The following is a 13,058-nucleotide window of genomic DNA, read 5'->3' on the forward strand; positions in this document are numbered from 1 at the left end:
GTGGAAGTCAGAATAAGTTGATGCTGCTCAGTGTTTTCTAGGCATTTGAAATTCAGACTCACGTTTAGGGGTTCTATGGAGCAGCTGTTTGGGAATTTGTTTATAGTATGTGTTTACCAGACAAAAGCCGCATAAATTATCATATTTAAGGAAATCAGTAAAAAAAGATTCTTTCTGATCCATGATACTTACAACCATATGCTGCATAACTGTATATAGATGGCTATGCTCTTGGATTATTTAGCCATGGGGGTTTTTGTTTTCTGAAGTGCCAAAGTTTGCAATACTGTGCATGAATGAGATAACTCAGGACTGTTTTTTAGTGAGTAGACACTTGAGACCCAACTTTACACTTGGTTTATTAGTTCTGCACTTTCAGTATTATTAATAATTGTGATGTTCCTATCTCTCATCTGATTTTTTAGGGCACATATGGACCTGCAATAAATTCAGGTGTGGAGAGAAGAGGCGACCAGAATATCATTGCTCATGTTCAGATGACTGCATTGAAAACAAAGATTGCTGTGTCAATTATCAAGCTGTTTGTAGAGGTAAGTATTCTCAAGAAATTCCTAGTCTTTCATATGTACCCATAGTTGCATGAAAGGAGCAAGGACATACTGACTTTAAAAGCATCCAGTAAAATGAAAAAAAACCCCCCTGCATTTATCAATAAGAATGTACTGTCTTAAAAAAATAAAATTAACTCATCTGTTTTAAGGAGAGGCAAGCTGGTTTGAAGAAGAGTGTGAGGACATTACTGAACCTCAGTGTCCGAAAGGGTGAGGAAATTGTATATTTGCATAGCTCTGCTCTTTGCTTGCATTTAATTTTTGAGATTGTTTTCCCTGCTGTGCCTTTCTGGAATCCGCTTACCTTTCTTATCTATAGTAAGAGAAGCTGCCAGACAGAGAAGGACACCTGTTCAGCCAGCATTTGTTGTTCTTACTAACATCAAGTTTCTCTATGCCAGCAGCACTTGTGTATCCCAGCACTTGCTTTACTTGCAAGACATGCCCATTCCTCAACCCAGCTGTGTCTCACCAATGTGCGTGCTCTGGGCAACTTTGCTTTGTTGCCAGGCTTATTATTGATCTACATGTGTTTCACTACCCACTATGCCAAATATTTTGAGACCTATCCAGCAATCTCAGGCTTTTCAGACTGCCTTCTCTCCCTGGTCACCTCTAAAGACCTCTCTTCGCATGCGTTTAACAGCCCCAGAACTGCAAAATGTGGGCAGATCGCTGTTCCAGCTTCACCATCAGTGGGACAACATTACTTTCAAGCTGTCTGAGCTACTTGCTTTAGAAAGTGTAAAATGCCATGGGTTCCTTGTCTTCTCTGGCTCAGCTCCACATTGGGCCCATTCCTGTAAGTTATGTATACACTGCCTGAGGAATGACTTGTGGTTTATGGCATCAGCACTCAAGCTCAAATAGTGCAAAAGTACCAGCCAGGAAAAAAACCCCTGCATTTCTTGTACTGTTTTTGCTGTGAGATCTTCAAATTAACTTTATAGCTAAAGTTGAATATAAACTATGATTGTTTGTCTTAGCTATTAATAGAAGTGAGTTAAATGTTCTTGATTAAAATGTGTTCCACTGGTAAATAGTTGGTAAATATGTTATGGGATAAGTTGAGTTCAATTGTGTTCTTGACTATAGTATTAAAAACCTCTTGACAAGTACTAAAAAATCAGACCCATTTTGATTTTGAAGTTATGGTGTGTTGGAGATATTTCTAGTAAAGTAAAAATATCTTATTTTGTTCTTACGTCATTACTTTTTTGACGTAAGATGTTTAAATCCTGTATTTATTCACTGGAGTTATAATACTTTCAAACAAAATACATTTCCTTTCAAAGTATTTCGTACCAGTGGAGTACTTTTTATTCTGATTCAGAGCAGTAACAAATGCTAACCCTTCAGAATTTTCACTAGGACAGAAAATGGCCAGTTCCCAATAACCCCTTATGTAGAAAGGTGAGAGCTAGGTGATCCTTGAAGCTTTTGTCATTAACTCTTGTTGTGAGCTCAGGGGCCATTTGGGACTGCATATGGGAACTGACTCCAGGATGCTGATTTCCCTAATGCAAGGTTAGGAAGCATTGCCCCAGAAAGGCTGGTAAACAAGCAAGAGCCTTCTACAGATTCACAGAGTTAGTGACGTAAATGCAATAGGGCAGCTCCTGTTGGTTAACTTGTTTTTTAGGGTTTATTTGTTATTTTCCTGTTCAGTGTATGAAAGAGATACGTAGTTATTTGACTAAAATTGTTTCAATCCTGGCAAACCCAAAAGTGTTGCAATAAGACCCAGCCCAGGAAAGGGTGATGTGTGGTCAAAGTTGAATCAAACAGTGTTGACTGGCAGCTCATCTCAGACTAATAGCACACAAAACCTCTCCCAAAACTACCAACTCTGTAAACAATCTACTTCTTCCTATGGTGTGGTAGGCAGGAGGGCGGGTGACTTCAGCACAGTGCTTATTTTGAGACCTCAGGATATCAATTCTGACTCTGTGCATATTAATACAGCATGTTGTGTGGGTTCAAATTTCTGGTTTTATTCTGCTTTCATTTCAGCTGGATTTGTTCTTGTAGTGCAGAATAGGCAAAAGACAAAGTGCTCAATGAGATGCCTAATCTGAGAAATCCCACTGACCAAGGAGACTTGTCAACTGCTTAGAATTAAGTACACACTTAAGTCTTTCCAAGTTTAGGTTGTATGTTATTTAATAGGGTTATAAAGTTACTGAGCTGTTAAGATCTTAGGAGTGATCTAGTCCTTCCCACTGTTCTAGGAGTGAAATAGCGCTTTGAGAATTCAAACCTTCTTAAGCAGTTTATCCTAGTGCTTAGCTAGATGGCTTTGCTGATAGCCTTTTGCTGTCTTTTTCTCCTGATGTCTTTTGCTGTACTTTAAGCCTATTAGTGTTTGTTCCATCTTTGTTATGCTGGAAGCACAGCTGATTCCTTTCCTCTTTACTGATCTCTGTATATTTGAAGATTGCTATTGTGCCTCCTTTTGTGGCATTATGTACAATTAGTAGAAAAGAAAGCTTTCGTTTCTATGCTTTTATGGCTGTATGTAGACTGTAGTGTGTGTGTGGGATAGGAAGTTTTCTGTGTAGTATGTTAGGATTTTCAAAGGGACCTTCTTTCCTTTTCTGTTTTATTTTCTTTATTTTTCTTTTAATTATGGCCTAACCTGCCTGCAGTTAGGCAGGTCAGCTTGGCAATGTATTCTGTGGTTCTGGGCTCTTGATCATCCAGCCTGGTGAACCTACTAGACCACGGAAAGCCTGTGGTGCCTGCATTGTGTTTCCACAGTGGCCAGTTTATAGGAGGGAATAATTGCTACTGCATTTCCTTCAGTTTGGAGTCAGGATGTGACTGCTATACCTATTTTTCAAGAGCTGTGAAACATGCTTGTCATACTCTTTGGACACAGCCAGTATGAATCACTGGCAGGACCAAAACTTGAGCATCCCAGGTTGCTTGCTCATGGTAGCACACTTCTGAAGTAGCAAGTACAATCTTGGAAAAAGTCATGGAGGTCACTGATATACCTCAGAATTGAGCTCAAGTCAGTTTTTCTGGGGATTTTATTGAAGCTGTTCCAAAGAGGATAGTTACACGTGTTCTGTCATGCTTTACTTTCCTGAGCACCAGGGTAGATCACTAACTATATGAGTTTTGGCATGTGTAGAGTATATGAGGAGTGAAATGACCAGCTGCCTCATTGTGGCAATGTTCTATTTTGCCAAGTTTAATTTTACATGTGCGAAGGGGTCAGTAGATAGATTTGCAGACAACCAAAACATGTACTTAAGAGCTGGTTTACTTGTAAATGCCAAACCAGAAACAGTTGCGTAAAGTCCCTTTCTAAGGAGTTGTTTCAAATTTGGTGGGGTTTTCTGTGGTTTTTTTAAAGTTAGAATTGTTTGTAAGTAATATTGAACGGTCTTTACCTCAAAGTTCATCTTTTATTGCAGGGAACTTTGCAATGAAGATTTTTAGATCTCTGCGCTTGAGTGAATCAATTTATTGACCAAGGAGGGGCATGGGGAAGGTATTTGCAAAAGGTGCAGAGATCAGAACCTGTGGTGCCAAAAATACTTGCATTATGGGCAGGGGTGGTACATAGTTTCCCTACGAAAGCCCAAGGGCTTTAGTCTTGGGCTGAAAACCATTCATTTCTAGTTCCCAGCTAGTTGCCCCTACTAGATTTTTCTGAAGGTGATGCTAAGTGTGCCATATAAATTAAAAACCAGGATACAAACATAACTCTTAGAAATGTATCTAAATGTTTTATTCTGTGTGGGGTGTAGGGTAGGCTATGTAATGGTTCTGACTAATGAAATCCTTTTGGGTTACCTGTTGTCCAAACTGTCAGTGAAGATTTTCTTAGAATAGACGTGTTTTGGTTGCCTGACTAATTTTTAGATTAATATAGTCACATTTGTTTGACTGATATAAGGCTTATAGATGTTTCACTTGTAAATGACTGTTTGGATTTTTTGTGGAGTACCACATTAAAGAAATTGTCAACACTTTATAAATAATACTTGTCTTCTATCCTCACTGTTTTATTTTGCAAAACTAAAGAGCAACAAGGTTAAAAAAAATTTCATTTTGCAGTTTGCTGTCATGCAAAGGAAACATGAGCTTGCAACTAACATGTAAAGTATATAAAATTGTTTTACGAGAATTTGTATTATCAGTAGTTATTGCTGTGCTGTAGTGGTTTGTGTTGTTTTGGTTTTGGTTTTTTTTGTCTCATGTGCCCTCTTATCTATAGGTCAAACACAGGGTATGTTTTCAAGGAAGAAGTTACTGATGACTATTCCTGTCTGTGATGCAATGTTTTAAGTACTTACAGTTGGAGAGAAATTGTTTGAACAGGGTTAAAGCTGGGAACAAGTCAAGACTGGAAAACATAGGTCCTGTGGAGACTGGAAAGGGAGACTTTATTTTAGCATGTTCCAGTGAAATCAGTTTCTGAATTTGTCTGTCAAGTTCCAGACAGAAATACTGTTAACAGTATTTCCAGTCTCAGGGTCACATTGTTGTGTTTGGATATTAGCAGTACTTCTGGTATAGAAAGCAAGTTCTTGGTTGAATAATCTTTGTAAGATGAAAGGAAAAATGTGTGTTACAGTTGCTGATTTAACATCCCATGTACATTAGACTTGCTTACAGTTTTGTGCACTGTATATATTAAAAAATTCTTTTTTTCTTTTTTCTTTTTTTTTTTTTAAGATGGATTACAAGTTGTTCAGGAGTAAAGTGAATAAAGGAAACTCAGGACTTCATATTGCCTTATTTCTTTGCCTGCTCTTACCTTGGGGTGAGAAAGTGTGGTTAGAAGGGCTGAACGTTGTTCCAGTGGGACTGATTTCAAGATAAGGGGTATCAAACCCACTAGTTGGAACTTGAGTTTCTCATTTTATGGCTCTGTTTGAAATCAGATCTTGTCATGACTTTTCTGTACATGCCCTACTGCAATTTCTCAGTCTTTAGGCAGGGTTGCTACACCAGCCTGAAAGCAGGGGGACTGGATGGCTTGTCTGGTGACCACTCTGCCAGCCTGCAAACCTTCCTGCTTAGGAGAATTTACTTCCTTGGTCTGGTTTATAGTCCCGTAATGAACATTCCAGCTATTTGGGGGAAACTTTCTTGAAATAAGTGATAGGAAATTATTTCTCAGAGTCTGTCTTTAATATTCAATTTCTGTTTGTTCAGATTTACCAAGTCTCCACTGCTACTATTTTCATTGGATGGCTTCAGAGCAGAATATTTGCAGACTTGGGGTGGACTTCTACCTGTTATTAGCAAATTACGTGAGTAGTTTATTTGCCTAAGAAATATTATGATGTCTTACCTGAAAAATTCATAGATGCATCTATTCTTACTGTTTAATATCCTCACTCTTCTTCCATGGATATGGAAGTAGTTGCCCTAAAAAACAACCATGCATACCAGACTTGAGGTGTGGGAGAGTGTAAGGGCAGAGAGAGGACATGAGGAATGGGCCCTTCGGATTTTTGATGAAATCTTATCAATTATTAGGTGGCCCCTGTTACATTTAGGAGGTGGATGTTTTTTGCTGTGAGCTTACTGTATTTCTTCAATATAGAAATAGACCCCTTTTACTCTACAATGCATATCATCTCATATTTAGATGGAATGACTTTGGAAAATGGAAAGCAAAGTAGAAAACATTTCATTATATTTGAAAAAGAAGACAAGGAAGGAAGATATTAAGAACAGATGATATAGAAGGGCTAGTAGAAATGTGATGAATCCAAGAAAACCTTCATTTAACTAACATTTCCAGAAGAAATGAGAGCCTTACAAGTACATGTTTATTCCCTACAATTTGTAGTGTCTTAGTTTTGTAGTGCCTAAGTAACTTTTCTTGTTTCTGTTTTGGCTGTGGTCTGTAAAGAACTGATGGTATTTCTTGTCTGAAAAATGTCTATCTTCTTGACTTCATAAATTACTACCTGGAGTGCCTGGTTTCAGTTTGACTAAAAATAAATCCATAAAAATACTTGCTTTTTTATAGAGTGGTTGTTACAACTTGACATCTTTCAGAGGATAAAAATTCACAGATATATTTGAGGGGTTTTTGTTTTGTTTTGTTTTTCTTTTTTTTTTCCATTTTAGAATAAAGTGAGGCATTTGAAAAGTTTTCATTAGATGCAGTTATAAAAAATTTAGATCTTCTTAGGTATTGCTAGGAGAGGCTGGCTATTACAAATTATTATAGCTCTCCCTGAGATACGCAAAAGCAGTGCCACAAAGCATCTGAGGATTTCCAGTCTGTGATATCCACTTTCATGTGTAAAGTTTCTTCGTTCTTTGGTCTCGATAGGCTACAGTGTGACTTCTCTCATTGACTTCTATAATAATCTTGTACTTCTCTGTGCACTGAACCCATGATAAATTCTGACCACTAAGAAATATGAGTATCTTACTATCTTTGTCGAAGTCACTTCAATTCTCCAGAACTATAGATTTTCTGAGGGTCAAAACTTATATTTTTAAAGGATGCTAATATCAGAATGCCTAATAATACAAAATTTAGACCTCAGAAAATAAGGAATAGTCTGGGAAGAAATGTTATTTCTGCATTATGTTTACTACACAGCGATATGATAATATGGTAGAAGGCTTTATAATACAATATACTGCAGGATCTTCAGCTTCCTCCTTTTCCCCCTCGTAGTAAAGTGGTGGGTGGAATGCTTAGATAAGGCAAATTTTCTTCAGTAAGAGAAAAATAGTCTTGTGAATGAAAATTGGTGTCAGTAAGGTGTATATCAAATGACACTCTGAGGGCTTGTGTCTTCAAATCTCTGTGCTTCATGTTCCATGTGTCTAGGCACAAAAAATGGTGGAAACAGTCATATTGTGAAAATAAACTTTTTAAGGAGTGAGTAAACATTCCTACAGGATTTAACTGCTCAGGAAAGAGTAATGAAATCTATTCCTCTGTGTAGATAGGTAACAATTATCAACAAATTGCTTGACTATTGATGAAATTTATATTAAATCTTTTTGAAGTCTGTAGTTATCCATTTATAGGACTATTAAATTTTCAAAAAGAGACAGTTTATGAATGATGGCATTTAGAAAACAGTTACAGCTACTTACATTAAGTCACTTATCAGGTTGCCTGGTTCTTAATTAAATCAGGATCATGTTAAATACCTGGATTTTCTCTTGAAAGCATGTGATGAGTTCAGCATTCTGATTGATAAAAATATTGCCATTATCTGATATTGTTCATTCATCCATGCCTACAGTGATATTCTGATGTCTCCTTGGAAAAATCTGTTAGACTAGATGCTTGGAAGAAAATATCATAATATCACTTTTAGCAAGTTTTACTATATACTTGCTCACTGTGCCACCTGCTGAAAGGTGGGCAATTCAGCATGGAGCTGAGGGGTTTTAGTGAACTCAGGCATAGCCTCACTGTGTTCATGGGGTTCAGAGAAGACATTTTCACATGGTTCTGTGCTGTGATATTGCAAGTTCTAGATAAATCATCCTTTTATCTTAAATTGTCTAACTAAGGCAACAAGCCAAAAAGAATAGATAAGTTTTAAGGAGAGTCCCAGCAAAAACCCCCTAGGATTTCTGGCAAGAACTTTCTACATGTATTTTTCTCATATTTAAAAAACTAAACCAAAAACAACCAAAACCACAAAATCCCACCAAAACATAAACCAAACCAAAACAAAAAAACACCTCTCCATCCAGTCACACTAAAAAAACTGATTTTGGAAAACAGCCTCAACAACACGACTTGGAAATGGTTGAAATGAGTTAAATGTGTTACAGTAGTATAAAAGGTACAAGTGATGATTTGTTGCTACAGAGTGAAAATCTGGGAGGGGATGTCTATGTGACTTGAGATTTATTTTTATCTTGATTAGCTCAAATTTATTATTTCAAGAGAAATCTAATAAAATGAGTCAAAGTGCCTTGATGCAACACTTTTTATGTTATTAAGCCTTTCATTTCTCTTCTATTTATATTATTTTTATTACCCAGAATGACAGTGAAGATGACCCAGTGGTGTTTTTTCTATGGAGTCTTTACTTTTGGCTCTTTAGCATCTGTTGAAGCAGTTTTGGTTATCACATAGCAAATTTTAAGTTGTGAATGAAAGATTTTTCTTTTCTTTCTTCTTTCTTTCTCAGAATCAGGGCCCATACATTTGCCGGTGGAAATTTAGGCCCCTTAAATAAGATTTTCTCAATTTTTTTGGCGTGGCTAATTACTCTTCATACTAGCAAATACTAATCTCCTTACAACCATGTGATTTTTATATCAAGATAAAACTTTGAAATTTATCCTAAAATAAGAGCTTACTTTTTTGTTTTAAAAGTCCCAAAACCAAAAAATGAGACTGCAAAATAAGTAGTTATTTGAGAGGTGACTGTGAGAGCCAGAGTACCATTGTGCCAGTGGCCACATCTCTGGATGCACCCAGGGTGAAGTAGCCGGCTGGTCTCAAACTGCAGTCTGCACTTAATGAATACCAGGGCAACTTTGGAGTGTGTGATTTCTTTGATTATTCATTCTTATCTGTGTATGCTTTTCACAAAGACTGTAGGTTTTGCTTATGTGACCATTTCAGTCAGTTATTAGGAATATAAAAATTCATGTTAATAGCTATTTGTCAACTTGCAAGTGAATGTGGAAAGAAAAACTAAGCCCACAGTTCTGAAGAATGAAAACTCTCTGGAAATATATCTTTCTTTTAATTTTTTTTAGTAGGAATATGTCTTCATGAGAGAAACTTGAAAGATTTTTATTTCTGTAATTTTTCTGATTTTCTTTCTTCCTTGCTCTAGAGAAATGTGGAACATACACTTCCAGTATGAGACCAGTGTATCCTTCAAAAACCTTCCCCAACCATTACTCCATTGTCACAGTAAGAATTCCTATATATTATATGTTTCCACTGCCAAAGAGACTGTTCATTATCAAGTTGTCTCCAAGGGAATAGTATATTTCTGATGGGTTATTAAAATAATAGGATTTCCATTCAGAATAGGAAATTCTATTATTCTTTAGATAATTTAGATTGACAGTCATTATATAACACTATAAGTGGCCAGATCCAAGGCTAGCTGTGAGAATTCCCATATAGTGGGAGGTCACATCACTTTATAACTCCCCATTTGAGTAAATATTTCCACTAAATTGCATCTCATTCTCTTGGAGTGGGAGCAGCCTGACTCCTTTAGATTGGCACCCTTATTCCACTTCTTTAAGGTATCTTGGCATGATGCAGAGTATGAAATGAGAGATCTGAGCATCACACTGATGTTGACTCTGTCTGTGATGGACTGTACCCAAGCCTGCATAGAAATGTCACAAAGCTGATCTTGCAAAAGAGAAATGAAGGTTTTGAACATCAAATGTAGGGTTGTAATCCAGGAGAGCCGTTTTAGTTTCATCATGCCGGAACTAAAATTCAATCAAATACTAGGATCTGCACCTTCTGTCTTACTTTTCCAGTTTGTCAGGACATTTGGTAAGAGAGGAACACAGGTTCAGGAATGAGATGCTTAATTGTGCAATCCTGGCAAGTCTCCATGACTGAATATGCAACTAAGAGGTATTAATCATGCCCTGCAGCCCTGTGAGGTATATAGGACAGAGCTTTGTCTCAACTCCCCATTCTTGTGAAAAGTAGCTGGGGTCCTAAGGGTGGTAATGTTGTATCCTTTATAATTGTAAAAAGGAGCTAGTCTGCTTAAAGGCAGAGCACAAAGTCTCCTAAAACTACCCAAGAATGGATGCCCCTGGGCACCCCAGAGCACTTCTTTCACTCTCCTGTAATGGCTATCCCAGCTAGAACTTTTGCTCATGTAATGGAGGTCCAGCATAGGTAATTGCTTTGTCTTTGGTACTAAAGATACAAAAAATGTGTGAACTCATAGGGTGTCTTTCAGTTTGATCCCAGAGGAAATTGTTGCTCTATTTTTTTTGTTTTGTTTGGTTTTTTTTTTTTTTTTTTTTTTTTTTTTTAATCTTACTGAGAAGCAATTAAGAGTTGGAAGGTAGGGCTTGGAAGCAGTGGTAAGTGATGCTGTAAAATTTGGATCTTAAGGTACTGGTGGAGTAGAAGTCACATGCAGAGTATTCATGGATATACTTGTCTAAAAGACATGTTTGTGTAGCTCTTTTTCTTTATTACATTGCAACATGGTATACTCTCAATTACAGGGGCTGTATCCCGAGTCTCATGGTATAATTGATAACAAGATGTACGACCCTAAAAGAAATGCATCTTTCACCCTTAAAAGTGAGGAGAAGTTTAATCCACAGTGGTACCAAGGACAGCCTGTAAGTTTTAATACCCTTCTGAGAACGTACATCAGCATGTTATGTTACTTAATACCACTTCAATGCATAGTGATGTTGAAAGAGTACAGAGAGTACTTCTAGGTCAGCCAAGAAGCATTACTGTGCATGATTAGGATTGCCATACTAGAGCTGCAAAATAACAAATGAAACAAAATGTAACGGATTTTGTTAAACTTAAATGGAATTTCCCTAAGGAGAATGCTGGCTTAAAATAACTAATAGAGATACCAGATCTTTTTCTGTTGTTAATATGATTGGGCTTGCACTTATCTTCTCTGAGGGAACTGACACCAGTTAGTTTTATAATAAGAATCATTAATAAAATCTTATGCTTTGAGCAAATTACTACTAAGTCTAAAGATGTGGTTTTAAAAGAAATTGTTTCAGTTCAATCATACACCTATGGCAAAACTGCTGAGACAGCCATTGAAATGAAGTGGCATGGAAAAGTTTGGGTGACTGCTAGCCTGAAAAATAGCAAGGAACCAGATGCAACTATTTAGTAATGTGGGGAGGACTGTTTTTCTTTTTTCTTTTCTTTTTCTTTTTTTTTTTCCTGAGGAAAGAGCATACAGGGGTAGACTTTTTAGGCTACTGAGAAGAGAGTGATATATGAGTCAGGCAGAAAATACGCAGAAGGCATGAATCTGCAAATTGTGAAATCAGCAGTAAAATCAGAACTGACCAAAGTGTGCCTTCCCTATGTCAAAAGCATGTGGGATGTAGGTATTTGTAATATTCCCATCCCTTCTTGTGGCACTGTTCTTGACACATTTCCCTCTTCTGATGTTCAGCCATGGGTCTACTATTAGGTTTCTACTAACAGTTCCTACTTCTGTCCTGGCTCCCCCTGGTGTGGCAGCAGAAGGGATGTGAGTGTTTGCAATGAGTAATCAGTCTACAAGGTGTATATGGGCTGCAGACAGTGATGTTGTGCAAGAGTGACTGGAGCGTTCCATTAAACTCTTAGCTTTTGGTCTTGCTGAAGGATGCGGAGTTGGTGAGGGAGGCAGTGGGTCTGGCAGTTACTCTGCTAATTCCATGACCTGCGCTAATGGCAGCAAATGTTCTGCAGATTTGGCTGACGGCTGTGTACCAAGGGCTGAAAGCGGGTACATTCTTTTGGCCTGGGTCTGACGTAGCAGTTAATGGAACATTTCCAAACCTCTATGAAAACTACAACAGGTATGTAAATGCCTGTGTCTTGGATGAATATTAGATTTTAGGTATTACAAGGGGACAGATGCCAGAGAAAACATATTTTTTCCCCTGGTTTTCTAACTAGTGTAGAACATGGAAAAAACCCCTAGGATTCAATTAACTTTTTTTCAGTATAACGTAGAGTCTTTGTATAATAATACTTTGATTTCTCAGCAAATATTTTAAAGGTAAGATGTGGAAAAAAATCAGCTTTAAGTATAACCAACTTAGGAGCTCTAGTGCTTTTCTTTTTCCATTTGTAAAAGCTTTTTGTGGGTGTAGAGTATTTCAATCCAAACTTCTCATACAGTGAATGGATCAGGTCTTGTTGTGATATTGTCCATGAGCAGTAAAGTTCTACCGCTGACTGCGGTAAATAATTCCAATTTTAAATTATTTTCATTGCAGATTTTGAAAATATTTCACATGAAGGCAGTCATATTTTAGTCAGTGATTGCTCTTCACTGCAATTAAACATTTTTTGCTTAATGAAAATGTTCGTCATCATTTATTTAATAATCTCTACTCTTGCTCAAGAAAACAGGCTTTTCACTTTTATCTTCCTAGAATCACTTTCTCTTCTGACACACTTCATAGGATGAATATTTTGATTCTTGTCTTGCTACCTACATTTTGTCCTAAGAAGTGGTCCATTGTTTCTTGAACTTGTAGCTGAGTACTGACGTTATGGGTGTTTCATGTTGTTAAAGGTCAACATGCTTATTGTTGGTCTACTTTAGTAACTGATACAGAGAACCTACTTTGTGACATAATATGAGAACTTGTATTCATCCAGTCTGAACATTAAAAAAACCCAACCAGTTTGAACATTAAAAAACCCCAACCCAACCCCACCCTTAACCAAACCTTTTCAAACCGTAATACGGGAATGAAAAACTGCATGTGACTTTGCACCTTGAAGCCAATTATTCACTTTCGATAAGAAACACAAGTAGTACT

The 13,058-nt window shown here is 37.1% G+C and overlaps 1 protein-coding gene across 5 annotated transcripts in view; it reads left to right on the forward strand.

Moving 5' to 3' along the window:
* ENPP1 (ectonucleotide pyrophosphatase/phosphodiesterase 1) overlaps nucleotides 1-13,058 on the forward strand; it is a 58,573-nt gene that overhangs the window by 21,848 nt on the left and 23,667 nt on the right. For all 5 annotated transcript variants that reach the window (XM_071549096.1, XM_071549093.1, XM_071549094.1 and 2 more), the window contains 6 exons: nucleotides 426-551; nucleotides 722-782; nucleotides 5,748-5,845; nucleotides 9,377-9,456; nucleotides 10,758-10,877; nucleotides 11,974-12,083. In XM_071549096.1, coding sequence (XP_071405197.1) covers nucleotides 426-551; nucleotides 722-782; nucleotides 5,748-5,845; nucleotides 9,377-9,456; nucleotides 10,758-10,877; nucleotides 11,974-12,083 — 595 coding nt within the window. The remainder of the gene's footprint in view (nucleotides 1-425; nucleotides 552-721; nucleotides 783-5,747; nucleotides 5,846-9,376; nucleotides 9,457-10,757; nucleotides 10,878-11,973; nucleotides 12,084-13,058) is intronic.

This window comes from Pithys albifrons, chromosome 2 (assembly GCF_047495875.1).
Source record: "Pithys albifrons albifrons isolate INPA30051 chromosome 2, PitAlb_v1, whole genome shotgun sequence".
Lineage (NCBI taxonomy): Eukaryota > Metazoa > Chordata > Aves > Passeriformes > Thamnophilidae > Pithys > Pithys albifrons.